The sequence below is a fragment of the Drosophila eugracilis genome, unplaced genomic scaffold (assembly GCF_018153835.1).
Source record: "Drosophila eugracilis isolate 14026-0451.02 unplaced genomic scaffold, ASM1815383v1 contig_415, whole genome shotgun sequence".
Taxonomy (NCBI): Eukaryota; Metazoa; Arthropoda; class Insecta; order Diptera; family Drosophilidae; genus Drosophila; species Drosophila eugracilis.
In genome coordinates, this window is record NW_024573278.1 from 1,052,513 (window position 1) to 1,080,485 (window position 27,973).

The 27,973-nt window shown below is 41.6% G+C and overlaps 5 protein-coding genes and 1 pseudogene across 8 annotated transcripts; 2 read left to right on the top strand and 4 right to left on the bottom strand.

Annotated features, from left to right (window-relative positions):
* The first annotated feature begins 4,093 nt into the window (after positions 1-4,093).
* LOC108111525 lies at positions 4,094-6,824 on the top strand. Its single transcript, XM_017221046.2, has 4 exons — positions 4,094-4,941; positions 5,569-5,755; positions 5,819-6,499; positions 6,562-6,824. Exons 1-4 carry the CDS (start codon positions 4,794-4,796, stop codon positions 6,815-6,817), a joined length of 1,272 nt encoding a protein of 423 aa, XP_017076535.1. The 5' UTR covers positions 4,094-4,793; the 3' UTR covers positions 6,818-6,824.
* Positions 6,825-6,834: 10 nt separating this feature from the next.
* LOC108111524 (lysosome membrane protein 2) lies at positions 6,835-14,732 on the bottom strand. Its single transcript, XM_017221045.2, is given in 9 exon segments — positions 6,835-7,114; positions 7,116-7,520; positions 7,580-7,698; positions 7,766-8,046; positions 8,110-8,270; positions 8,359-8,670; positions 8,672-8,872; positions 9,455-9,546; positions 14,167-14,732. Coding segments are annotated over 9 exon segments (1,659 nt in total). The 5' UTR covers positions 14,204-14,732; the 3' UTR covers positions 6,835-7,063.
* A 4,692-nt stretch (positions 14,733-19,424) lies between these two features.
* LOC108111535 (neuropeptide F) lies at positions 19,425-21,219 on the top strand. 2 transcript variants are annotated; one of them, XM_017221060.2, is made up of 3 exons: positions 19,425-19,665; positions 20,579-20,858; positions 20,932-21,219. In XM_017221060.2, exons 2-3 carry the CDS (start codon positions 20,583-20,585, stop codon positions 20,941-20,943), a joined length of 288 nt encoding a protein of 95 aa, XP_017076549.1. In that variant the 5' UTR covers positions 19,425-19,665; positions 20,579-20,582; the 3' UTR covers positions 20,944-21,219. The 2 variants fall into 2 exon arrangements, with proteins under 2 accessions (XP_017076549.1, XP_017076548.1); XM_017221059.2 differs by having other exon boundaries at positions 19,440-19,665; positions 20,911-21,219.
* Positions 21,220-21,313: 94 nt separating this feature from the next.
* On the bottom strand, positions 21,314-23,414 carry LOC108111534 (synaptic vesicle glycoprotein 2A-like). 3 transcript variants are annotated; one of them, XM_041818941.1, is made up of 6 exons: positions 23,164-23,414; positions 22,780-23,104; positions 22,161-22,694; positions 21,959-22,103; positions 21,473-21,878; positions 21,314-21,424 (listed from the first exon to the last, which is right to left on the bottom strand). In XM_041818941.1, the coding sequence occupies exons 1-6, from the start codon at positions 23,195-23,197 to the stop codon at positions 21,390-21,392; spliced, it is 1,479 nt and encodes a 492-aa protein (XP_041674875.1). In that variant the 5' UTR covers positions 23,198-23,414; the 3' UTR covers positions 21,314-21,389. The 3 variants fall into 3 exon arrangements, 2 of the variants coding, with proteins under 2 accessions (XP_041674875.1, XP_041674876.1); XR_005993871.1 differs by lacking the exon at positions 21,314-21,424 and having other exon boundaries at positions 21,766-21,878; positions 22,184-22,694; XM_041818942.1 differs by lacking the exons at positions 21,314-21,424; positions 21,473-21,878 and having other exon boundaries at positions 22,029-22,103; positions 22,168-22,694.
* A 692-nt stretch (positions 23,415-24,106) lies between these two features.
* Positions 24,107-26,099, bottom strand: LOC108111532 (synaptic vesicle glycoprotein 2C). The gene is made up of 6 exons (XM_017221055.2): positions 25,977-26,099; positions 25,594-25,918; positions 24,973-25,509; positions 24,773-24,917; positions 24,294-24,699; positions 24,107-24,231 (listed from the first exon to the last, which is right to left on the bottom strand). The coding sequence occupies exons 1-6, from the start codon at positions 26,008-26,010 to the stop codon at positions 24,197-24,199; spliced, it is 1,482 nt and encodes a 493-aa protein (XP_017076544.2). The 5' UTR covers positions 26,011-26,099; the 3' UTR covers positions 24,107-24,196.
* Positions 26,053-27,006, bottom strand: LOC121530221 (annotated as a pseudogene).
* Positions 27,007-27,973: the final 967 nt, after the last annotated feature.

Below are 27,973 nucleotides of genomic sequence, written 5' to 3' on the forward strand. Positions count from 1 at the left end.
CAAGACCCGTACACAATGGGCCCTTACTTACTGCCACAATCTTGTTAGCCCAGATGTGGAAAGTCAGACCAATCCAGTCGCAGTCCCATTGTCTGGCGAAAAGAGAGGAAAGCTGGTTAGCCAAATGGGAGCTCATCTGTGATTATGTTTTTATGGGGCTTCCCACACCTGTTGATCGGACGGCATTCGGTATTTTGGGGTATTTTCAAATTCCACGGGGCAAACTCCGCACGATTTGGCTCGAACTGGAAAACCAATATGCGATATACAGATGCACGTTAATTCAAATTTATTGCATTAAAAGCCACTAATTGTTTGAGTTGTCTGCAATTAAACACGCGCAAGTGCGGACTCGTAAAAAGTGTTTATGTTTGACGAAAGGCAAATACTCTGAAATGGTGGCTTCATAAGCTGAGTTACTAAAGGCTATCTTAATACCCTGGCATTGGTTATACTAAAATGGTTATAAACATCGTAAATGATCCTGAATAAGCCAATTAAGGCATACAAGTTAGTTTTTAATTGACATTTCTTGATTAAACAGAAATAAGTTAGAAAGTCAGGCTTTCCTGTCTTAAAGTCTTTCGAGTTCGAACTTACAAATCAAGCTCTTGGTGACAAATAGTTTATTGTTCTATACTAACTAGTTGTATTTACCAAACAAGCAACATATACAAATACATTACAAAGTATACTAAGCTTAATAGCCCCATAAACGTGGTAATTAGCCAAAAAGTTTAAAGTGTATATTTAAATAATAAAAACAAATATTACGGGTACGGCAAAATGATATTACCTAACGAAAATGAAAAATGCAAAAACAACAAAGTTAAGTTGGATTTTGGGTAAAAATCTGTAGAGAACTTTTCGGTTCCAGTTGGGTGGCCAAAGTGAGACCCGCATGACAAGTACATTAACCCTAGACAGTTGCCGAAACAACAAGATTTGCTTACAAAGTTTGTCAAACTAATTACCCTTGAGCTTCTGTGCTGTCACATGTTTGTTATGCAATCAAAAGCGAATGATATATGTACAAATATAGACGTCGATAACTGTATCCCCTGGCAGTTACTCAACTTGAGATGAAATAACAATAAAACAATTAATTATATGGGCATCGACAAAGTCAAATTGCCTGTCTGCAAGAGAGGCTCTTTGTTTGACAAAAGCCAAGCAAAACAGTTCGCATGGGCGGCATATGCATGTGGCAAGCGTACGGCATGCCATTGCCATTGAAATTGCCATTGCCACTGTCAGTGGCAACAATACAAATGCAACAGCAGCAACACAAGAGCAGAGCAACATAAACTTGGAGATACAGGAAACACACAACAGCCAAGGCAGTAGATAAATTTGAGCAGCGGCAGCACCAGCAGCAGCATCAGCTTGAAAACGTGCGAATCGAGTTGCTGCTGTGCAGCAACATTGGTAGGAGCAACATCAGCAACAGCAGCAACAGCTGGCTAACCACTTGAAGCACTTTCGTTTTCATCTGATCGCCAGTCGGGTGGAAAGCGCCCGTTGCCACCATCACTTCGTGGTTGTTGGTAATGTAATGCGCGCATCTTTAAGATACGCCGCATTGTAGATGCTGCTGATGTTGCAGATGCTATTGCTATTGCTGCTGGTGCTGCTACTACAGCTAGCATGCAAATGCTGCCCGATATTGATCAGTTAAGTTGTCTGGCCCACCATTTGTCTAATTGTCGAGTTTCTCGAACTCCAAGAGAGCATCCGCCGATCGACTCGGGCATACGAGTATATATGCTGCCATGATGATGCAATTGCCATTGAATAACTGCAGCAGTGAAATTGCAGCTCCTCATTCAAGGTCCCGAACTTCGATTTCTCCCGACTCCGTCTTCAGCTACGACTGATCTACGTGCCCAGTTTGTCTGGCCTGACCAATTGGTACGTTGCCGTCTTGACCCGCAATGCTTCCGCCGATTGTCATCGCATCTGGGTTCAGAGGCATGCGTAAAAACTTATTTTTTCTACTGACTGTTTTACGATTTCAATTAAATGCCAAAGCACACAGCCATTATTGTTATTATTTTCGCAATACGGCGGGAAAGTTCCCACCAAAGACACAAACAGACAGTGGCGAACTTTACTTCAAAATGTCTTCGATTGGGCAAGCGATTTTCGGATTTCAAGTTTTCTGATTTTGATTATCCGGTCGGCGGGGATATTGGGCACTGCAACTTCGTCAGTCATCGTCAAAAGGCGCCTCTTAATTGAACAACAACAGCAAATGCCGAACAAATGCCAACGCCCACCACAACAAATTGACAGGCAACGTCTTGGCTTAAATGATCAATCGGCTGCACAAACAAAACTTCCCCAAGCCGTTGCAGTTGCCATCGCTGGTTGTTTGTGTTGCTGGTGTTGCATTAACAACTTCCCCATTGGCTTTGTATACGTTGCTGCTGCAGTGCAGCAACAAGCAACATGACTTATGAGTTTGTGCATCAACACGGAATTCGAGTCGTTGTAGTTTCTGCTGCTGCCAATGTTGCTGCTGTTGCTGCTGTTGCTGCCTTCGTCGCGTAATGAAAACGAAAGTAACTCGCACTCACATACAGACACTAAGCTAGCCACCGGTTCGGGTAGCCACACGACACATCATTCACTCTAGACTGGGGGCAGACCGGAATTATGCGCATATTTTAAACTAATCGCAATTAAACTAACTACTTGACATCTTACATTGAAACAGGCGTTGAATAGCCGGCCGCTAATTACTCACTTAAATGGCACACATAACCAGCGCGAAGTAGGGAAAAAATGCACTCCAAATGCCGCAATGACACAAAGCGGCATTCGTTCGGCGGCAATTAATAGGTAGCAAAGCAGATCGAACAGATCGTAACCTATATATAATATAACATATCTACGAGACAATCCAATGTTGTACGTCCATGTTGCAGCCATTCGCATTTAAATTAGATAAGATAATTGGCTCGAGAAGCGTCACGAATGTGTGAGATCAAATGGCTGCGCTATCTTATCTAACTACTATATGTACTAGACCTAGTATCGCTTACAGCCACTGAGCTTATTCTAATGTCAAAATCGAATTCATAGTCATCAATAGTTTTCTCACAGCAGAGTCGCCTTATAGGCATGCCAAAACTTAAATAGAAATAAATAAATAATTATGGTAATGACCCACTTGTATGACTTAATTTTGCAATTACTACAGTTTTGCATTTACTTGGCAGATACAATGCCCTGCTAGCGTGCAATCATCACTCTAAACTCGCGCCTTTTTTTTGATATGGGCTTAAGTTGTTATCCATTCGGAGGGGGTCGTAATCAAAACAACTATGGGAAGCTTAACGGGCTTTAAAAGTGCTAAACGGTTGTGTTATCAAACAAATTGCTTAAATCTTTCCCACAGATATTCGTATTTAAATATAGTACTAAAAGTCTCAGTTCTCATCTTTCAGCTAAGCTTTTCTTGATATTTCTAACTGATTACTTATTGATGAATACTCATTAATCACCCGTTCAAAAGTAGAACGTTAAAACATTTAAATCAATGCTAAAACATTGAAGAAGTAAAAAGTTAAAAACTTAATCAGGAAATAAATACCAAAAACAAACTAAGATTTCAGCGTTCATCATCATAATACAGAAGATAATACACCGATGAATATGGAAATAAACTTGAAATTATGAAATCTTCAGAGGTATTCATTAAAGCCGCATTTACTGCTCAAAAAATAAACCAAAATAATCACTATTTGCTGCCTAATTTATTCTCTTGTATTGCCACTTTCCACGGTAAATGATTTCCGTGGGTTGAGTCGGGCCAACTTACCCTTTTTTCTCCCCATCGCCATCTCAGCTGGCCATCATCTATGTGGCTTTTGATTGCCCTCCCCCAACGTCCCGCTGCCTTTTCACTTTCGTTGGCTTCACTCTTGTTGTTGTTGTTTGTTTGTTGTTATTGCTGCTGTGGTGGTGGTGGTGGCGCGGGGGCATGCCACATCTCAGTCGACGACGGCGTCGACGTCTGCCGCTCTGCCATCGAAACGGTAAATGTTTGCTGGCAAACCCGAGCAGAGCACAGTTGCATTTTGGCGCTCGTCCCCAGCGATTCGCACTCGCACATCTGGCGCCAAAGCCAAAAAGCCCAATTCACATCCAAAGAGCCAAATCAAAAGCCGTCAAAACACCAAACTCCGTTGAACGTCGCGCATGCGCACGCGCGCTAAACGAAATCGAAAACGAAAAGCGGTCTTTAAGTGACTGTTATTAAGCGTAGAGCCTCTGGCCCAACCAGCATCTAAAAATCGTTACATAATCGAGAGTGGAAACTGGACAGCACCGGGCTTCTGGTCAAGTTAAGGCAAAAAAAAAAAATTATAACCAAAATCCCGCTTCTGCGCACAATTGGCCATGTCGTCGCCGCCCAGCCAGCGGACTAATTAATGCTCGTTCGTGGAAAGAAAAGCAAAAGCGAAGCTGAGGAACCTCGTAAATTATAATATTTAAGGCCGGGAAAAAAAGTGCTTGGCCTGAGAGACGCGATCCGCCTTCGTTCCCAGTTCCCAATCCCCCAAAAAACAATCCCTCTGGAAAAATAGAAGAAAAACAAACCCTCAACCGCCCATTTGACTGGCAGCGTGAAAGTGAAAAGCATCTGGTCATCGGCAGCAGGACAAAGCTACAGCTACAGATATAGATACTATATAGAGATACGATCCGTAAACGGCCTCTGTGGGTCAGTCATGCGCGCGATGAGCAGTTGAGCTGCGCCAGCTGCCCGAGGAGCGGCCACCAAGATGATGAAGCCATCACAGTCACAATCACGGCCACAGTCGCGGTCGCAATGGCAGTGCCACTGGCAGATCCCAGTGGCAAATACAGCGACCTTGAGCTGGCTGTACCTCCTGCTGCTGCTGCTGCCTTCTTCCAGGCAGTTTGAGACGGGTAGGTAGAGAGCTAGTCGAAGAAGCTAAAAAATCAGATTTTATATTAATTTTAAATAAAATATAAGTTTTAGGTTAACACTCTTACCCTACTTCCTTAACCTATATTCACATAGAGAATATCTATCCTTGAGCTTCAACATTTTAATATCCATATAAAAAGTCTTAACAATGAAGCTTTAAAGTATCATTCATTCATTATCTGAACACAGTATCTTTTTGCAAAGAAGTCTCATTAAGTTCAATTAGTATCTTTCATTCATTGAAAAATAAAAGCCTATCTAAACTGCTTATATTTTTTCACGCTTGGGTATAATAAATTGTTTGGAAGAGGGAAATAAGCTCGTAAACAAAGCTACAGTCATAAACAAGATTGATCGATCTCAATTGGGTGTTCAACACCTGAAAATGAAATTATTACTGTGAAAGGTGACGAAACTATTAATCAAGACTGTTAGGCTTTACGATAGTCAAACAAAAGTGTAACTTGTTCATAAAACGATCTTCAAAGTGATTAATCAATAAGCTGTAAAAAGGGTTTTAATGAAAGAAAATGAAGTTTTAGAAAAATAATCCTTATTTAAGGCTTTGAAATTCCCAAATTAATCAATTTATGTTGCTCTTTCAGACTGTGGCTGTCGTCCAGCGCGTAGAGGACCACGGATTATTGCAGGAGCAGCCACGAATGAGGGTCAGTTTCCCTGGCAGGCCTCCCTGGAGCTACTGCATCCGTCGCTGGGATTCCTGGGCCACTGGTGCGGAGCGGTGCTGATCCATCAGTATTGGATACTTTCCGCCGCTCACTGTGTTCACAAGTAGGTCTATAAAATGGAAAACCCCGAAAACCTGTTATATAATACATGAAATACCCTACACAGCGATCTCTTTAACCTGCCCATTCCACCGCTGTGGACGGTGGTCTTGGGCGAGCACGATCGCGATGTGGAATCGGGCAACGAGCAGCGCATTCCCGTCGAGAAGATCGTGATGCACCACCGCTACCACAACTTTCGGCACGACGTGGTGCTGATGAAGCTCTCAAAGCCAGCGGACCTCGCGCGGCCCTCTAATATCCGGCGAATCTGCCTGCCTTTCCTACTAGCCGAATCGCAAGATGCTCCCCTTTCGGATGCAGCGTCTCCGACAGCATCAGTCGATGAGGATGTACTCATCCAACAGCTGGACCTGGAGGATATTCCCGAAAAGATCGACAACTTCCTGCGCAGCGTCCAGAGTCGGAGGCGCTACAGGAATGTCACGGCTCCCAGCATGAAGGAGCTAATGAACATGAAAATCCTTAGCAGGATGCGTCAAGCGCTGGCGCAACGCTCCCCGCGCAGTTTGAAACGCTCCCGAAGACGCAACGACAAGCTTATGAAGCTGGGTCCTCGGAGGGACTTGGAGGATTCTGTAGAGCAGAAGCACCTCAAAGTCAATGATGAGCCAAAGGAGATGGCCTTTGTGGACTGCGTGGCCACGGGCTGGGGCAAAGCCAACATCAGTGGTGATCTGTCCAATCAGCTGCTGAAGACTCAGGTGCCACTGCACCAGAATGGGAGGTGAGTGACCACAAGGATTTTCTCTTTATCCCAAGAAAATTTTATATCTTTTCTTTTTGCAGGTGCAAGGATGCCTATGGCAGCTTCGTGAACATCCACGGCGGACACCTGTGCGCTGGGAAGCTGAACGGTGAGGGCGGCACCTGCGTGGGCGACTCTGGCGGACCTCTGCAGTGCCGCTTGAACCGTGACGGACCTTGGATCTTGGTTGGGGTAACCTCCTTCGGTTCTGGCTGTGCCCTGGAGGGCTTTCCGGATGTCTATACCCGCACCTCCTACTACATGAAATGGATCGAGGACACGATCGCCGCCCACTAAATCAAGGATCACAGAGATTACATAGCTATCGACCTGTATTTATCGAGTGCAAGCTCAGCTGTATATTGCTTACTGTTATCACTCTATCTGTAGCCCTAGCTTATAGTTATCGTTAACTAGTACGTAGGCAAGGATGTTCCCTAAGTTGTTTCCGATGAGCACAATAATTTACACCGAATCTTAAGCCTAAATATCACAGTGTTGCCCCTTCTTGAGTTGAGGTAAGCATTCCGATCCGCTGCTGGGTTACGCCTTGGCCAACTTGGGTATGAAACTGCCGCCGCCGTAGAGCAGATGTTTGCTGCTCCTCCTGATCCAGATGAAGCGATGGTTTTCGCAGCCCGTTAGCCAAACTGAGACCAACTCCGATCACCTGAACCGCCTTGCCGCGTTCCACTTGATCCACCTTATGGAACTGCTTGATGGGTGGCCAAAAACAGAGCATTAACGCGCTGCATAGCTTGTATACTCCAGCAATCATCATTCCCAGGGCTGCGCCCCACTGCAGCAGTGGGAATCCCCACTTGATGCCATGAATGAGAATGCGCAGGCTAAGGCTCAGGACATCTATGTTAAGGTCCACCCACAGCAGTGGCAGTATCATGTTCTCGAAGGGCGTCATCATTCGGTTAAACTTAACCTTTCCTACCACCTGGTTGGCCTGCAACCGCAGATGGGTTCCCTGCATCGGTGCTCCCAGTTGCTGAAACCCGTAGTCTATTATTAAATTGGCCAATTTGGGTTACTTTCGATTCAACTCACCGGCTGCACCACCACGGTGGAGGTAAAGCGCGTCTCATTCGGCTCGAGGCCTTCGAATGGCTCCAGCAGACTGGGATCGGCATGCATGAAATGCGGATACGAAATGGCTAGAGGAATGTCTGAAGAAAGGCAAGAAGTCTGGTAAATAAAAGTGCCTATACTATTTTTAGCATTAGCAGTACTCACTGTAGTAGCAGGGTGAAACATTGCCAATTCCCTTCTTGAGGCATTTGTTGTTCTTGCAGTAGCACGAGGAGTTGGCGTTGTCCAGGTCGCTGTCGAAGGAGTCCGGCTCCATCACGAACTCGAAGCCATCGATACCATTATATGTGCTGGTCCGGTTGAACTTCACAGGCAAACGGCGACAAAAAGTCCGCCTGTACAGGTAGAACTCATCGTTCTCATCCATGTCCAGCGGGAAGAGAGTGGCATCATGGCTACCCCAGATGCGATTGCACATGGTTCCACTAATGTGGAAGTGCAGTTGTAGTAAATCTCTGAGTGGAAGAGGCTAGATCTAAATCACTTACTTGGTCCGCTTGTCGTATTCCCAACCCTTGAAGCCACGTTCCCCATTGATGCTATCCACGGTGTAACCACGAGGAGCATCCATGGATCTCACTCCATATTTGTCCTTGGGTTCCGGCAGGTTCATGTTAAACACATTGGTTTCATTTCCCTCCCGAAAGAGCTGCAATAATAGTTCATATACATTGTAATATAATCAATGTGGGATTTCTAAGTCAACTTTAAGTAACTTTAATTCCCAATAACCTTACCTTCTCCATGATGCCAAAGCTGCTGAAGTCAATCCAGTTGGGCACGAATCGAGCAGCTAGTTCCACCAGGTGATCTTCGTAGCCCCACATGTACTCATGCACTGTCAAATCCAACATGGGCTGCGAGTTCAGCTGTCTGGTCAAGGCACTCAGTCCCAAAGCGGCGAACATCGATAGACTGGAGGCCAAAGTGGTCACACCCATCAGTGGGATGTTGGGCGCACGGATGCGATCGACCTTCGGATCACCCACAGATCGTTCCCGTATAAAGAAATACTCTCGTTTCGGCGTATAGGTTATGGTATTGTTTAAACTCGTTGTAGGTGACGTTGTGGTTGCTCAATACCTCCTTGTACACATAAGGACCCACCTCCTCGATCTTCATCTTGGTAGCCCTGCCCGCCGTGAAATCATCCACATTGGTGTAGTTGAACATGTAAACATTGATGTATACATCCAGCGGTGGCAAGAGCCACAGTCGATGGAGCAGGGCGCCAGGTTTCAAGTTCAGTTGCTGGAAGAAAAAAAACACATTTTTCATACTTTAAAACTTTGTAAAGAATTGGTCTTACAGAACCATGGTCTAACTCAATGTCCATTGAATGTCTAAGGTTGACCTACAGAAATATCTTTTGTTCCATATGTAAAGCTTGAGTTTGGGTAATAAATTGGTTTACTTTGTGAATGAAAATCATATTCTATTGATAAAACACTGAGGCAGGTGTTAGTTTTGAATTTATAACCGGAAAATTGAAGAGATTGTTGTTTAAATTTAAAAAATTCTGGTTGGAAGTCAAACTCTTGTCATAACAAAATCAAACAAACAATAAGCCTAAAAAACTTTGATTTCACTCAAAAGTCATTGGTCTTACACTAATAACTATACTAGATTTATAGCTTTTATTTTTCTTTGGATTAAACTTTACGTTACGTCAGTTAAAGAAATACAAGTTTTATTTTATTGTGACAGCGCAAATAATAAAACGATTAAAGTTACTAATTGATATGACTTTAGCATGAAGATAATATCTATATTTCTCATATCTCTTGCAATATCTTCACGAATTCAGTAGCTTAAAACGATCTATATTCTTACCGTATCCAGGATGCTCTGTAGTGGATCCGCGATGAGGACCAGCGACCCGAAGAACAGCAGGGTCATCCCCAGAGCAGCGGTGCGCAGCAGCTCTGCAATAAAATAGATCAGCGGGTGAGTTATGGTCATGCAAGCGCCGTCATCTGAAGTTGAACTGGTTTGCCGTGGTTCCAGTTTGTCGATAGCGTGCGCCCCCCATCATGCCCATCATGCCATTGACCTTGGCGGCGGATTGGATCGGATGCGATCGGGTCGGCCGAGATCTGCGACCTACCTCAATGGCAGGAGCAGGAATGGAACTCCAGCTCCAGGCCAAAAAAAAATTAATAAACAAAACGATGACAACCGGCAGACGACAGACGGCAGCCGGCAGGCGATGACGATGCCCAAAAACGGTGGCGGTTCAATGAACGTTCTTCGATTTTATAATCAAAAAAGCGGGGGAAGGTGATATATATACACTAAAAATAAAAAATTCCCATAATTCTAGTTTACTGCCCTTGCCGTTCAGACATTTTTTCCGGCAATTTAAATATATTGTCTAAAATTTAAAAGCCATATTATACGTTTATAGACGGCACCAACTGGTTTTTTTAGCAAATCTCCAACTTTTTAGCATAAAGGTAAACAAAAATGATTTGTTTAATTTATGGTTACACCTTAAACCTAAGAATAGCTGATTTTCCCACTGTCACCAGTTTGTTTGTTTTGAAATTTTTGCCTAAGTAAGGGAATTCAATAGTTTCAAAAGTGACTTGCGACTGACTTTGTATTTTGTTTACACCAATTGAATAAGATAGCCGCTCCTAGAAAAGTCGTAAAAATCCAGTTTCACTGACCTTGTTTGGAATATTAATTAAAAGTACGGAAGATGGGCAAGGCAATCGAAGCATATCAATCTAGGCTGCTGCAATTCTACTCATATTCACTTAAAGTGAAGTGAAATCACTCACTTTACGACCCAAACTCGTTTGTTTTCACCTTCCGCGAAGATTATTGTCTTTGCCCAACCGATATTCACTTCCGCACTCGAAATCTGGCCGGAAATTCCCAAGAGGTCTACAAAATCCAGACTGTGGCCACACCCAGTTCTCCTCCTGTGACCGATTTCTAGAGATCATGGCTGTTCCATGAACATCATACGAGAATACATGTTGGGGGCGCTCATAAATCAAAAGCACAATCTTAGCCCATTTATCGGTACAAATCGCGAATTAGCGAGTTCTCGCAATCAAAAAACAAAAGCAGAAAAACCCCCAATTGTTTACCCAAAAAATAAATAGATGTTTCTATGGAAGTTGAAACCGAAAGCAGCGAAACCGATAGATAGATAGATACACCTGCCAAGATCAATGAACTGGTGGCTAGGTATCTAGTGCCTAGCACGCCCCTAACTCGCTCCAAAATGGCACGATCCCAGCGGCAACAGCATCTCTGCGAGCGGCGATCGGCGATCGGCTGCTGAGATCGGAAAGCAAACAGCATAAACTCATTAACTATTTCGCTTTGGTGTCAACTTTGGTGTCATAAATAGGTTCAAGACTTCACAATCAAAACAAACCGCGATGATACATGACAAATTATGCGTGGCGCCGATGAAACCAGAAATCCAAACATTGATAGGAACTACGAGTGTGCACAGGAAAAAATGGTTACAAAAATATTGATTTAATTGGATTATTAAAGCAAATACAATTTTATTATTATATTAATTATTCCGCAGCATTAGCTTTTTTGCTTTGCTGAAAAAAAAAATAAACATTTAAGCTGTTAAACTTTTTTGCCTTTTCATTAACAAATGTCATAACATTCTGAGAAACAATTTAGAAATACATTTAACAATAATAAATGTTGTTTATGTGGACAGCACACGCTATCTAGCTCTGATTTATCACAATTTTCTCACTCTTTTGGGTGTGTGAAATTCTAAGAATTCGTGTTAAACATTTTGAGTAAATAAATATAATAAAAGTTACCTTTCAAGGGGTATACATTTTAAAAAGTAAAGAAGTGACTCAGCGAGTTATATGTAAGTCCAAAATGGAAATCACGCAATCATTCTTCTAAGAATTTTTAACATGTAAAATATCTGGAATTTCTCTATGTGTAACCCTCATACATATCCTTGCCTTGAGAGTGACAGCCGAAATTCCCGAACTATGGGGCCCACCCATAAATTAGGCCGCACACAAAGCGGTTTGAAATTATTCTGCTGCAATGGAATGACCAATGCCAAAATCGACACGCAAAGTGGCAAAACGACACGAAAATCTCCACGGTTTGGCCAAAAAGTGGAGCTTGAATTGCGCAACAATTGCACTGGCCAACTGGCCAAGCGAAGTCCATAGCCAAATCGCCGATGACGATAGAAAGATTTGCGGGCCAAAACAAACACACACACAAGACACGAAAGGTATCCATGAATGAAAGACGCTTGTCTCTCGATCGAACCAGTAGCAGTAGCAACAGCAGCAGTGAGCTGTGAACTTGTTTGCGACAGCAAAACAGCAAAACAGCAGCTCAATATCAGCCGGGATTGGATATATATCAGTTACTAAGTATGAGCTTGACGGCTGCCAACGCCTGGCGACGACTGTCTCTGCCTCTGCAGCGGTCTGAAGTTCAAGTTCGGTGCAATTCGCCGGCCAGCATTAAAAACCTGAAAATTAACCCAACGCGACACCAAGTGCACGGTGCTTGAAAAAATATATATATTAAATAAAAAAGATAAAAACAAAATTTGTATATGTTTTTGACCAGTCAAAGCGTCACCACCATTGGCTGACCCACTGAAGTCAAGAATGAATTTGTTTTGTTTCTGACGGAACACCTTCGCCGGCTGACAGGTGTGTGTGTGTTTGACTTCCGTCAAACGACAATAAATTAGGCAAATAGCCGTATGCTATAGCCATAACTACAGATCTATAGCTCGTCGCTGAGATTCGCACTCGGCTATCCACAAGATACAGATACTCTGATACTCTCTCGGCCCGCTGATTTTAAGTTTTCGTATTTTTTTTTTTTTTGAGGAGCATGTGCCGATCGGCTAATAGTTGTCGCTGTTATGACGATATTTGTGTTTGCCTGTGTTTGGCTAGTGATTAATCCCAGATCCGTTGCTGTTTGCTTTTAATCATCGCCAAAACCAAAAAACCCAAAACCCTTAAATAGTCGCAGTCAAAGTCTCGCGGCAATTAGATGCCCGCCAATAAGGAAAAGTAAATATGTAGCTCAGCTTTTTACAACTTCCCCGATGAGTACTCGTATATTGAGCATCATGCTCATAATGATGCTGATCCGATTTGTTCGCCTTTGAAACGGATACTTTACACAGTCGTAGTGATATTGTTATTGCACTAATGCCCGGACAATAGCTGTTATTTGCATTGTTTAGCGGGCATTGAGCTGTAGTAGATCGTATTGATTTATGGCGCACTGCCTCAAATCACCTGGCTAGGATCGTTCTCTCTAATCTCTGCAAGTCATGTTTGCGATTCAGATACATTGGGGATCTCTGTCAGCATCTTGTCCGTGCTATATCTTAACAGATATATTATCATGAAGCCAATCTGGTGACCCGGGCTGGGCAATCATCGCGTTCACCTTCAGTTTTCCCAGCGCATTTATGCTGATTGAAATCATCGAACTTCATGGTAAGGTAATACGTGACATTTTCAGTCACAACCGATTTCATTTCAAATCTTAATTTATGCAAACTTAATTGCACTACCGTCCGTCCAGATCCGTTAATACACATCTACACGTACGCTTCCGAAGACCTAGCTTTAGCGAATGAGTTTGCCAAAAGTTGGAGATCCGGAGATCTGGAGATCTACATAACATACTTATTATAATCATGTACAAATACAAGCTGCTTACAATTAATCTAAACTGACCCTATACAACACAAGTGACCTACAAAGTATAGAACCCTACGCCCTTGGCAGCTCATTTGTTGTTATGCAAATCGCCCGATGTCCGCCGATGTCTTGCCCCTTTTTTAATACGGCTTTGAACATATGTTAACTGCTTTGGCCGAGAGCCGATGTTGTGATGACAAAAACCCAAAAATAAAACCTATAACCCTAGAAAGCACTAATTAATACAATTCCAAATTAATTTTGTTTTCCCCCAAAACTTCGATCGTTTTAAATTTCGAGCTGCTATTATTAGCTAATAGCTGTCGTGCCGCCAAAAATAAACGGACTTTAAAATCGAGGTTTTAGATAACTAGTATCTCGTATCCAGGTATTTGCAATAAATAAAAATTCGATATTTACGCGTGCGGCCAGCTGTCGGTAATTTGGTAATTAGCATTCTAATTTTCGCCGGGAACTTGAATGGGAATGGGAATTTCGAAATCGTTTTTATATCGCTTTGATTAGCATGCACGAGCGTTTGAAAAGAAACATTGCACCATTCCTACTACATTTCTGAGATTTTAGCAGTTTAGTCGATTTTGTTTGGAGTTTGTGCAAGAGATCTTTGTTGACATTTTTACGATCGCGTGGGGGCAGGCGCACACAGCTCCCTTGGAGCTGGAAACGGCGATTCGAATTAACTTTTATGGGCCTTTGGCTTTGACCAATGCGGACAATGGTCGGCTACGGATACGGCTCGGGCATGGCTTAATTAAGCACTAGTGTAGTCGCTATTTGGCTCTTTTTTTTTGGGGGGGCTTTTGGGGCTATGTGCAGACCCCTTATACTCACTTGCATTGCGCTGGTTTTGGTTGGTAAATAGTTTCATTTCGGCACCCAAAAAATATTTAGCTCCGGCGCGATCTGATTTGGTTTTTCCCCCTCCTTTTCCAATAGACTGCACTTGATTGAACTGACTGGTGATGGTGGTGGTGGTGTTAGTTAGTTGTTGGTTAGTTGGATAGTTATTTATTGATTTATGACGAAAATCAATTAATTCTTGTGTTATTATTTATGGGCTCAAATTAAACTATTAACAGGTCGGTCGCGATATTGTGATTGAAATTCCGATTACGATCGGATAAATTTGCATGGTAACCGCTAGCGTTTAATTTGTTTTGATTTGGCTTTCATAAAGTTGTTGGCTTAATGGGTTTCAATAGGCCGAGTGCTCGATTCCTGGCGATTGTCCACACCCGAGATTCCCGCTCCGACGTGTTCCGATCTTGGCTATAACTTAGCTTTAACTGTTTGCCTGATTCTGAACTTTGTTGGCTTGGGCTAGAATCTCGCTGCTTTGTCTCGAATCGAACTGAACTGTCACGCACTTCCTATTCTCACAAATTTTGACAACTTAATGCGCCGATCTCGACTGCAGCTGGGACCTTTATATGGACTCTTGGGCCGTTCCCCGATCTCTCAACCGATCGAGTGCCGAGTCTCTGGCGGAGATCGGATCGGCTAGTAGTTAGCAGCTAGCACTAGCATCTCAACCTTTCTACACAACCGGTCCACATTCAAACCTCTGCTCGGGCTTCGCGCTCGGCTAAAACCGCGCACGTTCGCGCCCTCACTCTTCGTCGTTGGCCAAAACGAAATCCCCGAGCGGCATTAAGTCACTTTCTGGGTCTGGGGCTATGAACCCCTTTAGGCGAATGTGAACATCCAACATCCAACACCCAACCCTCCGAAAACCTGTAGGTTAGAACAATCGTAAGGGGGTATCAAAAGGGGGCTGGGTTAGATGGGTTAGCTATTGTCTCTATGAGGAGATCGCTTAGCCGGCAATTGCCTTCTCATAAATATAATGGCTCAAATGACTATATTTAATCCACCGGAGAGTCTCTAACTTGGGCACAGCAAACACCAGACACGCACACGTGCCCGTGCCCTTTTTGCGGCCAGCCATAAATATGCATGAAGTTTAGCCGCAATTAAAAGCCATTTCTTGACGCAATTACATCCAGTTCTGATTCTTAGCAGCCAATAACGATTAGCTATTAACTTGCTGTTCTAATAATTATCTGAGCGCTATTTAGCTTGATATTTATGACAGATCTATGGCGTTCCCATGCGATTGATCCGATCACGCTGACTAAGAACAGTTACTATCTAATATATATTCTATATTAGATATATGGTGACCTATTTTGCTCTGGATTGAACCCTGACCCGGGTAGTAAATATCATCTTTATTTGCTCTTCTTCTTCCCATCAGACATTTGTCTGAGAAATGCCATTTTGTTTTGTTTTATTGCCAGCCATTGTTCGAGGTTCTGCGGACTATTGCCACGACGTTGACCGCTTAGGTGATCTGATCCCGAATAGACAATGAGCTCCCTGCCCTAACTACCATATGGCATGTGAGCAGCAATTTGCCACCGAGCGGCTGCTGTTGTTACCCGACTAATTGTTGTTTGTGTTTATGGCAACACGGGGCACAATTATGGCACAGGGGGCATCCCAAAGTCCCATTTTCCAATGGACGCTTTTTATGCTTTCTGTGAAAGTTTGCAAGAGTTCTAAGTTCTAGCTTGTGCCTGTAATAAAAGCTTTTAACCGGTAAGAAATGAGTCCTGGCTGGGCCAAAGCTATCCTTTCCCCAAGAATTGCACAATCAGTAATGCGTTTTGTATAATAAACTATTGCCTTATAATCGATTTTAAATATAACCTATAGGCATTTGACTGTCATAAATTTTAACTGGAATGGCCTATTAATCTATAATAAAAAGAAACCAGTTTCTTACCCAACCTCATAGATACATGTACCCCACAAAATAGGTGCGAAGAAACCTTTTTGTTTTAGCCAGCAATGTTAGACAAGAGTTCTCTACGAGCTATAAAGATTTTATTACCAACACGTTTTCAAAAAGCATGTGGATAGATTAATGTTTCGATTTTTAGAGAAATTTATTTTAATTTTGAGATAATTACTCATTCTAAGAGTGGTTTGAAAAAGTTAATAATGTTAGCAAAGTCTTTTCAAACTAGAATTCAGAACAAAAATCGATTAATAAACAAACTTAATTACTGTACTTTTATAAACTTTTATGAAAATCATTTTGCACAGCTTCCATACAGACTTATTAATGTATTAAACTATGACTTAATGCGGTCCAATTATTTGTAATGTCTTTATGAGAAATTTCCATAGCTGATCAAAACAAATTAAAAACGGTGAAATTCATATCTATTTCTATTACCAAGAATTATCTCTGACGTTAGACAAGCGACCCTTTAAACACTTCACAACCCTCCTCTGTCCAAGTGGCTAATTCACGTGGAATACCACGGATCTGACTAACCCTTTGGATGTAGATCAATATTTGCCAGATTTAGAAAACCAAACAAAAAACACACACAAATAGATGCAAACTTTGTTATTAAGCTGCGAAATTTTTAGGTACAATTATCATTTTGCCGTAAATAAGCCTATTGTTTGGCTGGCGACTGTCTAAATGGCAAATCTTTCCCAAAATATTGCCGATCATCCTCAAGGCGAGGAAAGCCCCAAAAACTTTGGATATAGAATCTGATCAGTGAGCAACCGATATATTTACTTACTCAACCCTCCATGTAAAACACTTTTTCGCATACATTAAACGCTCAATTATCCCGAGTAGTTTTTAACGAGCTGGGAAGGGGCAGCGGATCATCGAATCTGAATTGTTAGCATCTACGCAAAACAGCGCCAGCGTCAGGCCTCTAGAAAACGGTTCTCTACCAAAATTGGAGGCTGGCATGCAAAAATATATATATTTTATGTGACACGAAATGGGAATGGGCCTGGGAAAGAGGGAAAGCCCCCAAAACGCAGGTCGCAACTTAAAAATTATAACTGTATAAAAAAACAAGGCACATTGTCGTAATTGCAACGCCGCATCAGCCTTAAGTATTGTCTCCAAAAGGCATACGCCTGGCACGATGACGTTGGCAATTTAGCACATGGAAGGTGACAAAAGCCCTGCAAAGTCGCAGCAAACAGAACAATGGAGTGCATATACGAGATGCTGGGAAAACCCAAAAGATTCCACGACTTGACCAGTGGCTTGAGTGGCTTTCAATACGGAACATACGAATGCAAATGTCCTTGAACCAGTTCAGGGGATTCCCCGTGTAACTATTCACTTGAACAGTAGCTAACTCTTAAAGCTAACACTATTGTTCTAGGATTAACCTCATATTGCAGTATTTACAATTCTTAGCTGTCACTTAGTATAAGATATTACATTTAAACAAGTTAATTGTTGCTAAATGGCTTTAAAGCTATTCTAAAAATAAACCCGACCCGTTTGCTAAGGTCAATTTTTGTAGAACAAAATTTATTGACAAAGTTCAGGAGAACCTTTCATCTGCAGAGGTTTGGCAATTTATAAAATATTTTAAGTTGTATATAAGAAAATGTTATAAATAATTTTAAAACCACTGTCTCAGATAAAGTTAAAATAACAACAAAATATTATTTACAGAACTAAACATAAAATAATTTGTTGTTGTGTGAATGTCGACCTTTTAGATTTTGATCAAATATGAGGTTTATTGCCGTCGCGAGGTCAGGAGAACGAGAATATATAATAACTGAGGTGTGTTCCAAGCGTATTTTCGGAAACAAAGTACTTGAAGAGCCTCAAGGAAACACTATTTACAAAGTTACATTGCCTTCAAAATAAGATTATAAGATATATGAAGAACAAGTATATTAAAAAGAACCATTAGGTAGTAAGAATATTATCTTAATTGATCTACTTTATCTACTTAGGCAACTTCTTATCACGGAAATCATTGTTACTCAGTATTTATAGCTATTAAAGACATGACTTCTAATTATAGTTATCATTATTTACATGTTTTTTCCACTTCTATTAATTATATTAAACAATAATAATAATATTGAAAGGTGCAGGAAAGTTCAGGGGACTTCGGCCAGACATTGTCCGATTAGCGGATGCTGTAATGAATGTCAATCACAAGGTAACCATATGACGACTGATTTTCCAGTAGCCACTGCCACCATGTAATCGGCTATCTTAGCTCCAATTATTAGCAAAAGGCAAGCGCTCTAAATCGGCGGCAGTTAATGGAATATGGAACTGGAACTGGAGCTAAACTCTCAGGCGAACAATGAGGAACCAACCCAGTTAGATGGCAATTAGATTTAAATATGAAATGCTACCGCCCCTCGCAAATGAATATCTAACGAGTTTAATTGGAGCGATAATCACAACAACAACAACAACGGTAGCCCACAGAACGGAGACAAAAACAAAAAACAAGAAAATACTAGACTAGAACGTTAATTAGTCAGAACGCTTATAACAAATATTAAGTTAATGACCATCCAGAAGAACCAGAGAACCCGCTTGATCTCTGTGATGTCATGCTGTTGCGATACCACAAGGAAAAGCACATTACGTATACGCACTGCAGCCAGTAAAAGCAAGCAGATTACAGCACTCAAGCGGTGATTGAATCGCTATTGAAATTACTTAACCGCCTGACCCCAAATTAAACAGCAATGGGAAGTCGGGCAGCACACTTAATACCTCATCGCAATCAGCGTCGCCGTCTAAGCCAACAGTTATTAAACAATAATCAAAATACTATAATTAATGATACAGAACCCCAACTCTGACGCCGGCAATGGCGGAAGGAGGAGTCCCAGGCTAGGCTGTGAGCAAATAAATCAGAGAATCCATAACTGATTTCAGTTGGAGGTAGCAGCAGTAGTCACCAGGCACTATAATCCTGCTTATCGAAATTTGTCATTTATTCAGTTATGCGTAATTCTGCTTCTGATAGCCCCCCAGTTTTTCAGATATCTCGTTAGCCAACTGTCACTATTTGTTAGCGCCCGCCAATCTCCGTTCTCTGTGTATTCTCCACTCTCCTATTTCCATGCCGCCCACCCATTTGGTATCCACACCCCACTCCCGGTGGCTCTTCCGTTCCAGCTGCTGCAAAAGTTCAAACGCGACAGCGGGCACATAATTAGCCTGCATATGAAAACATTTTAGAGGTTTCGCCCGGTGTTCGTTTCGAATCGTTTTGCCAACTTCCGTTCGCGACTGTTCGGGATCTGGATGATGGGTGGAATGGGATGGTACGGTTGGCCATGATAAGCCGGGCACATCCTCAGCCGGCGACTCCTATAAATACCTGTTGCCAATGGCTTTTGGCCAACATTTATTCACGGTTGCGTCCGCTGATTACACACACACACAGTCCGCCAAATAATTGCATTGTGATACCGTTTGTTTTCTGAAATACTCAAATTTACACTTCAGAACAGGTAAGTGTAAGATCCGCAGACTCACTTCCACGTAAAACTTTTAAGATAGCTCATTTGAAAAATTATCTCTAATTTAAAGCAAATATATGCAGTTTCTTAGAACTATTCCGAGTGATCTTATGTCCGGATCGGTCGTAAAACAATGATTCATAACTGCATCCTTTGGCTGGGGTCAAGTGAGCTATAACTAGAAGTTAAGTACCTTGCAATACTCGTTATTATCGGCTTTATTTGCTGGGCACAAGTATTACCAACTTGCGTCAGTCTCGTCCGAAAACCATTGAGTGACCATAAATGACGGCAGTGAGCTTGTGTGATCATTTAACCGAGTTTTAGCCAATTAGCATACTAGATTGCCCGCTATTAACCGAGGCCCTCCAAAGACCCAGACCCCTAAATAGGTCTCCATGAGCGATACAAGATCTAAATTACTTAATAACGGTAGTTAGTTCTAAGGTTTTTTTCTGCCCTGTTAACGATTAATATGAAGGGAAAAACACCATCTAATTATAAGTAAACATTGTAACGTTTTTAATTTGACTATTCAATAGTATAAACTCTTTAAAAATTCGTCATAGATAACTGGTACTATCAGTTCATATATTTTGATCACCTACTGAGAGTTATAAATTAAAAAGATAAACAAATACTAAAACCGAAATCCACAAAATCGTTAGCGATTGCTAATTTAATGCGACCTTCCCTAACATCAGCAAATAGCGAAATATTAGCTTTAGTTTTGGTTTCGTTTTTTGCAAAAGTGAAAATGTGAATCATTTTAAAAACGATCTTAAATAATTTTAAGTCACTAGTAAAAATCACAAAAATATTTGCTGATATATTGATATTTAGTATTTAAAAGTCTTTTAATATATAGAAGTATATTCAAGATCCTATCTGACCCCTTTTGCAGAACTATGTGCCAAACAATGCGTTGCATCCTGATTGTTTGTGTGGCACTGGCTCTCCTTGCCGCCGGCTGCAGTGTGGAGGCCTCAAACTCCAGGCCGCCGCGGAAGAACGATGTCAACACCATGGCCGATGCCTATAAATTCCTCCAGGATCTGGACACCTACTACGGAGACAGAGCCCGAGTTCGGTTCGGCAAGCGTGGAGGCCTAATGGAAATCCTGAGGAATCGTGAGCTGGACAACTTTAACCTGGCAAAGAATGCAAACAACGGCGGTGAATTGGTAACCAGAGATGAACTTACTTTTGACGGAAGAATATAGATTTATCCTGCAGGTTCGCTCTTTGGATGAGGAGGAGGTATTTTAAACCCACCCACTAAGGACCATGGCAACGTCACTAACTCAAGATTTTAAATATTAGCATACGCCTTTTTTGTTAAGTTCGTTTTTTCGGGGCAATAGTTTAACGTGTTGGGTGAGACCTAGTAGTTGCAGCTACAGAATGAAGTATTTAATATAGTCTTGATGTTTGTTAAATATTTAAAAATACGCAAATAATCGTCTTCGTGATGTAAAAAGTTGAATAAAGAATGCAATGAGCTAATGGTGGTTTATAATTAAACACTATTAGTTCCATAAATTACGCTTTAAAGAGTTTACTTTATAAATGAGTAATACAAAAATAATCCTCGTTGGCTTAGGTCGATTCTTCTAAATTTCACTCCAACAAGTTATTTTTATAAAAATTAAAAATTTTTCTTCTGCCTCCTAAAACCGATTACGAGATTTAAAATGGGGTACAGAAATATGAAATTACAATGGCAAATATCCCTCCATACTAGCAGCAACTGTAAAAATATCAATTAGATACAATAATCATTATTATTGGTACTTACTCAAAGGTAGTCCGGCGATCGCCATCAGGAACAGTTCGCAGTTGAAACGGATGTTGACGCCGACAAGGATAGCTCCAACGGCCGCTCCACATCGACACCACATTAGGCTAATGCACAATGCCTTGGCTCGCATATAAGTAGGAACGAAACCTAATAAGGCTCCACCGAGCAGACCAATTAAGACTCCAGGAATGGCGAGCAGGAATACCAAAGAAAATAGTTGCATCCATATATCGGTGACAATGATCAGCAAAAATCCAAACGTAGAGGCGGCCACCAGGGAGATGACATACACCACCTTCATGTGTACGCAGAAGAGCGACAACCAGCAAATATTATGCAGCACGACATAAACAGATCCCAAGATGAAGGAGTCGGTAAAGCGTTCGACAGTGTCGTTACATACCTAATTAGGGGAAAAGGTAAATTAAAGAGTTTAAAGTGCACTTGATGGACTTTCGTCGGAGATTCAGATCCTATGCATACCGCAACGAAATCGTCTTCACTTTCCATAATCGGACCATATTCGGGAACAAAGAGTTTAAAGCAGAAGGTCCAGCCTTTCGTGTTTCCCTGCCGCATAAAGAGGCGGTTCCGCATGGCACAGTACCAAATGCCTAAGCCGTGGGCCCTGCGAATTTGTTTTAAACAAGTAAAGGGAAATACTTAAGGCACCTAAAACACTCACAATAGACCTAGTATGAACATTACCAGGCAGACGCAAAGGAAGTAGCCCATAAACGGCTTCCGAACTAGTGGCATCGCATCGTCGAGCATCGAACGTAGAAAGCTGTGGTCGTCCTTTCGTCGCCTAACATAAGCATATTCTTGGTATGCGTGCAAATGTTCAACCTGTTTTTCGGTCAAAGAGTGCCCTGTGTTCTTACGTGATATCCATTCCATTGTATCGAAGCCCTTCTGTGTATCGCCCATCATAAACAGAAATTTCGGACTCTCCGGCAGGAGCAGCAGCAGGAAAAAAGCAAAAACCCCCGGCAGAATGTATACACAGCCCAATGCGCGCCATGGTCTCAACGTCTTTGAGTCCCCCAACTCCACCTCAAAATCCAATAAGTTCGACATGAATAGCATCCCCCACGCTGGTACTGACACAATGGCAAAGCCGGTGAACATGTACATGTGAGTGATTGTACGTACCAAGATCCGATGCGAGCAGAACTCACTCAAATAGGTAGCTGCCACGAAACTTGGTCCGGCCACACTGATCGGGGAATAAATTTGTCAACTCACTTAACTTACCCTTTGATTTCTGATCTGAAAATTTCAAGCACAACTTTAATACTTACAAAATACACGTGACGAAGCGCATTACAAAGAAGCCAATGAAGCTGAATGTAAACATGGAAGCAACTGAACACAAATTGCTTAGAACAATCGTTCGCAAAAGGGTCCAGCGCCGACCCTTCTTGTCGGTGATGTAGCCCCAGAAGTAGGAGGAGCATATAATGCCCATAAAGCCGGCCGCGAAAAGCGTAGCTAACTGCCGCTGATTCATTCTCAGATCGCATACAGCTGCCGGACCAATGACAGCCATACCCATGGTTTCGTGGATGGTCAGCATTTGCACGAGGCCGAGAGTAATTGTGGCAAACAGATGGACCCTTCCAAAACCTGTAGAGAAGGAACAATCCCTGTTCATGGAAATAAGGTGTGAGCTTTAGGTCATTTACCGATCTCCTCCATTACAATATTAAAATTTTCCATATCCTGTGTTCGTAGACTTTAAATTTCAAAAATATCCACTTTTTTAATGTTATATGTACGTGTCGTGTTTGATTGATTGGATTATTTTGACTACTATCGAAGAGCCTAGACCAGGTGTATTTTCTCTACTTGGTCAAATCTAAGAGATTGAATTCGCACGGGTTACGATTAAAGGGTTTAAGCAGGCGCATCCTAATCGGATTATCTAATTCGATCTAATCTTTTTATTTAACATTTAAAGCTTCATTTTTATCTTCGGATTAGGCATTTCATAATAGAACCTGAAATTACAAGTGGTAACCAGGATGTGATCCTTAATTAATTTCTGACCTTACCTGGTCTTTCTGCGGCCATCCTTAATAGACATAAAGTCATAGACATAAAGTAAATAAACAATCTTTAGCTAATAGATGGCCTCCTGGAGCGATCAACGATTGAAATATAATTTGTCGACAAGATGTTATTTGAGTGTAATGTGGAAAACCAATTTTTGGCCGCCATTTCTCCAGATAAATAGTTATCGATAAGTCTTTGTAGAGATGGAAACGCGTTAAACGTTTGATAAGCGATAAGTCGCGTTCAAAAAAACGTTTATTAACCGCTTGGCTAAACAAATATAAATTAAATTATATATAAAAGTAGCTGATGCGGGAAAAATTAGAATTCATATTTAAAAATATATATGCCTAATGTTACTAAGGCAAAAGTCTGAATCGTTTCATAAACTCGGTCTCCCTATGATTTGTAAGCCGATATAACAGTCTTATGTATACACATTTTATTTCTACGCAAAGTATACTATGACAAGGTATAAATAAAGAAGATATAAATAAGATATTGCCCACTTTTGGGAGTACATTTTAATTAAGGCCCATAAGTAGGCAAGTCAAATGCGTGAAAAAAGCTTGGTGAGGTTGTTTAAATAAATTGCGAATTTCGCATATTTTTATAGTACGAAAAATACATCGAAATTAATAAAGTTTAAACCTTATTTCGAAATTACAATGGCAAATACCCCTCCATACAAGCGGCAACTGTGAATTATTTTAATTAGATTTGTAAGGTACTAATAATAATCATTATTATTGGTGCTTACTCAGAGGAAGTATTGCGATAGCTAGCAGAAACATTTCGCAACTAAACTGCATGTTGAAGCCGACCAGGACAGCGCCAACCGCCGCCCCACATCTACACCACATAAGGACAATGCACATTGCTTTGGCTCGCATGAAGGTAGGCACAAAACCCAATAGGGATCCACCTAGCAAACCAACTATAACACCGGGAAAAGACAGCAGGAACACCAAAGAAAATAGTTGAATCCAGGTATTAGTGACAAAGATCAGCAAAATGCCAAATGTAGTGGAGGCCATAAGGGAAAAGACAAACATAACCTTTCTATGAACTTGGAAGAGCGACAACCAGCAGAAGTTGTACATCACGACGTAGACTATTCCCAAAATAAAGGAGTCATTGAAGCCCTTGAAGGAGTCGTTGCAGACCTATCCAAGAAATGAAGAAATTTCAAACTTCATAACAAAAACATTAAAAGAGATATATGTAGATTCCAATTACCGCTTCAAAATCGGCTTCAGTTTCCAACAACAGACCTGTTTCTGGAACAAAGAGTAGCCGGCAGAAGCTCATGCCCTTTGTGTTCCCCTGCCGCATATTGCAACGGTTCCGCATAGCAGTGTACCAAATACCCAGTCCGTTGGCCCTGCGAATTTGTAAAATAAATAAGGGGAAATACCTAAGGCACCTATAACACTCACAATAGACCTAGGATAAACATAACCAAGCAGACGCAAAGGAAGTAGCCCACGAATGGTTTTCGAACCAGGGGCATCGCATCATTGAGCATCGATCGAAGGAAGTTGTGACTGCCCTTCGACCGTCTAACCTGGGCGTTCTCCTGGTATGAGAGCAAATGGTCTACCTGCTCTTCGGTCAGAGATTTCCCGGTGTTCTTGCGTGATATCCATTCCATAGTAGCCAAACCTCTCTTTGTGTCGCCAATCATAAACAGAAATTTTGGGCTCTCCGGCAAGATTAGCAGCAGACAAAACGCGAAAACGCCCGGCAGTATGTATATACATCCCAAAACTCGCCAGGGTCTCAGTGTCAGCGTGCCCACCAACTCCACCTCAAACTCTATTAAGTTCGAGCTCAGAAAGAGCGTTGCCCACGCCGGTACTGAGAGCATGGCGAAGCCGGTGAACATGTACATGTGAGTGACTGTACGGGCCAAGATCCGATTCGAGCAGAACTCACTAAGATAGGTAGGTGCCACGAAACTAGGACCGGCCACACTGATCGGGGGATAAATTTGTCAACTCACTTAACTTACCCTTTGATCTCTGATTTGAAATCATCAAGCACAACTTTATACTTACAAAATACACGTGATGAAGCGCATTACAAAGAAGCTAGTGAAACTGATTGTAAACATGGAGGCAACTGAACACAAATTGCTTAGAACAATCGTTCGCAAAAGGGTCCAGCGCCGACCCTTCTTGTCGGTGATGTAGCCCCAGAAGTAGGAAGAGCATATAATGCCCATAAAGCCGGCCCCCATAAGGGAAGCTAACTGCGGCTGATTCATTTTCAGATCGCATACAGCGGCCGGGCCAATGACGCCCATGCCCATAGTTTCGTGGATGGTAAGCATCTGCACGAGGCCAAGCGCAACTGTCGCAAATAGGTGGACACTTCCGAAACCTGTGGGAGAGATCTATCCATATGCATGCAAATGGGGTGTTGGCATTGGGTCATTTACCGATCTCCTCCATTACAATATCAAAGTGTTCCATGTCCTCTTCGTAGACTTAAAATTTAGGATTTGCAACGTTTTCTTTTGTAATGTATAACGGCCGTGCTTTGAATGTTTTATTTTGACTACAATCTCAAGGCCTAGACCAATTGTATGTTCTCTACTTCCTTGATCAGATCCAAGTGCTTGAATTCGTCAGGTTTGCGGGTAAAGGTTTCCAACAGTTTCAATTTTGCCTCGTCAGGTTTTAGGTAGAACATTTGGAGCTCATTGGCCAGGCATTGAGCCTCCTGGGCTGTTAGGACCTTAGTGTCGTATTCTCCTCGCATCAGGACTACTCCCTTGTCCTTAACATCAGTGTAGTGGACCAGAGTGAGACACTCAGGAGCGTTCTCGTGGTGAACTTGATAGGCCAGAAGCGGGGTAAAGTGCACGGCGTTGGCAGCGAATTGCAACATAACGAACTCAAAGCCCTCACTGCGGGGCAGTGGCAACAAAAAGACGGGATGTTTCTCAGCTGAGTGGTGGATAAAGTGGCTGCCAAGACTTCCTTTGTCTTGTGGTATTCCAGCCAGATCTGCGAGACCTCCTCGGCGCTTTTGTCGGCAATTAGATCTAGTTTCATTATGTCGGTGAGCTTCTTGTGGGGTATTTCAGCCGCCTGCTCAGCTTGTAGATTCTGCTTGGGACTGAGCAGTTCGGAGTAAGTCCTGGAATTAGGACAAGTTGACCACCGATACTTTCTCAGTGATATTTTATCTCACCTAGCTTGACTTTTGCCATCCTTGATGGGATTCACACACGCGATCCAAAAACTCCTCCGCCGACGTCTGCTGCAACTTGGCAATCTTGCCCGCGTACTTAGAGTAGTAGGGATTCTCCTCCTTCAGCTTATCGATGGCCTCTTCTGCGCGGCGTGCAACTGACATGGTGATGGTGCGGTTCGCCGTCAAGGAGTTATTTAGGAAAACGCGGAAAAGTAATTTTCTGGCGCATGCCATTTCCTCACATCAAAAATTATACAACGGGACAGCTGTTTGTGCCAGATAATTATCGATATATCGAATTAGCGATGGAATCCTGTCGAGCTTTTGCTAAACGATAGTTTACGCTTCAACACGACAAAACTTTTTTATAATTTGCGTATTTACTTTTGCATGAAATATGTAATAAAAGAAAATAATTCTATTTTAACCGTACTTAAATTTAAAGAAATTATTTAAGGATCCTTTTTTTATTTAACTTTTTTTTATGGAGTTAACATACATTTTTGCTCCATTTGTTAATAAGAACTTAACAGATAAAAGGATATTCTTGAGAAGGATAACTTACGGATCCAAATTAGATAAATAGGGACTACAAACTTACTTATTAAGTAAAGAAATATAGATTTAAACAATTAAAAATAATATATTTGTAAAACTCAAATAAAATATGAATAAAAGTCATTGCCTGAAGATAAATATACCATTAATGCATTTTTAGCATTTGGGTTGATTATTCAATTACAGTCGACTATATCTAAAAATGTCTCAAAAGTGTTGCATCTACTATCGTCCAAGTTGAAATATTTAAAAATAAATGTGATTCATTAAAGAAATATTTCAATAATGTAAAATGTCCAACGCTGTTGTAATTGAGTCAGGTCAGCAAGATTATTATTAAACCACATGCTGGGTGGCGACTAGTAATTTAACTATTATATATATTATAAGTACTACAGATAAACATCGTTTAATTTATGTACGTACCGTACTTAGACCTTCTTCCGATCGCATTTGGTTGGCAAATCAGCTATACTAGAGTTATTGGAAAATAAAAAATTAATTTATAAAAACAAAACATGGATGCAGAAATAAACTAAAATGAGTCAATTTATTTAAGTAGATATCAGCTACATTGTTTTTTCCTAGCCTTTGCTTGAACTTAAATTAAATTTGTTAACTAAATTCGTAAATAAGTTCCATAATATTATTCGTAATTACCAGCCCTGGGTCTTTGGT

What these genes read in the sequence shown, in the direction of transcription:
- LOC108111525 (XM_017221046.2), top strand. Translation starts at nt 4,794, where the DNA reads ATGATGAAGCCATCACAGTCACAATCACGGCCACAGTCGCGGTCGCAA. An exon ending in TTCCAGGCAGTTTGAGACGG is followed by an intron (nt 4,942 to 5,568) that starts GTAGGTAGAGAG and finishes TTGCTCTTTCAG; the next exon opens with ACTGTGGCTGTCGTCCAGCG. An exon ending in GCCGCTCACTGTGTTCACAA is followed by an intron (nt 5,756 to 5,818) that starts GTAGGTCTATAA and finishes TACCCTACACAG; the next exon opens with CGATCTCTTTAACCTGCCCA.
- LOC108111535 (XM_017221059.2), top strand. Translation starts at nt 20,583, where the DNA reads ATGTGCCAAACAATGCGTTGCATCCTGATTGTTTGTGTGGCACTGGCT. An exon ending in CAAACAACGGCGGTGAATTG is followed by an intron (nt 20,859 to 20,910) that starts GTAACCAGAGAT and finishes TTTATCCTGCAG; the next exon opens with GTTCGCTCTTTGGATGAGGA.
- LOC108111532 (XM_017221055.2), bottom strand. Translation starts at nt 26,010, where the DNA reads ATGGAACACTTTGATATTGTAATGGAGGAGATCG. An exon ending in TATTGTAATGGAGGAGATCG is followed by an intron (nt 25,919 to 25,976) that starts GTAAATGACCCA and finishes TCTCTCCCACAG; the next exon opens with GTTTCGGAAGTGTCCACCTA. An exon ending in CTGAAGCCGATTTTGAAGCG is followed by an intron (nt 24,700 to 24,772) that starts GTAATTGGAATC and finishes TTTCTTGGATAG; the next exon opens with GTCTGCAACGACTCCTTCAA.
- LOC108111534 (XM_041818941.1), bottom strand. Translation starts at nt 23,197, where the DNA reads ATGGAAAATTTTAATATTGTAATGGAGGAGATCG. An exon ending in GTGAAGACGATTTCGTTGCG is followed by an intron (nt 21,879 to 21,958) that starts GTATGCATAGGA and finishes TCCCCTAATTAG; the next exon opens with GTATGTAACGACACTGTCGA. An exon ending in GATCGCCGGACTACCTTTGA is followed by an intron (nt 21,425 to 21,472) that starts GTAAGTACCAAT and finishes ATATTTTTACAG; the next exon opens with TTGCTGCTAGTATGGAGGGA.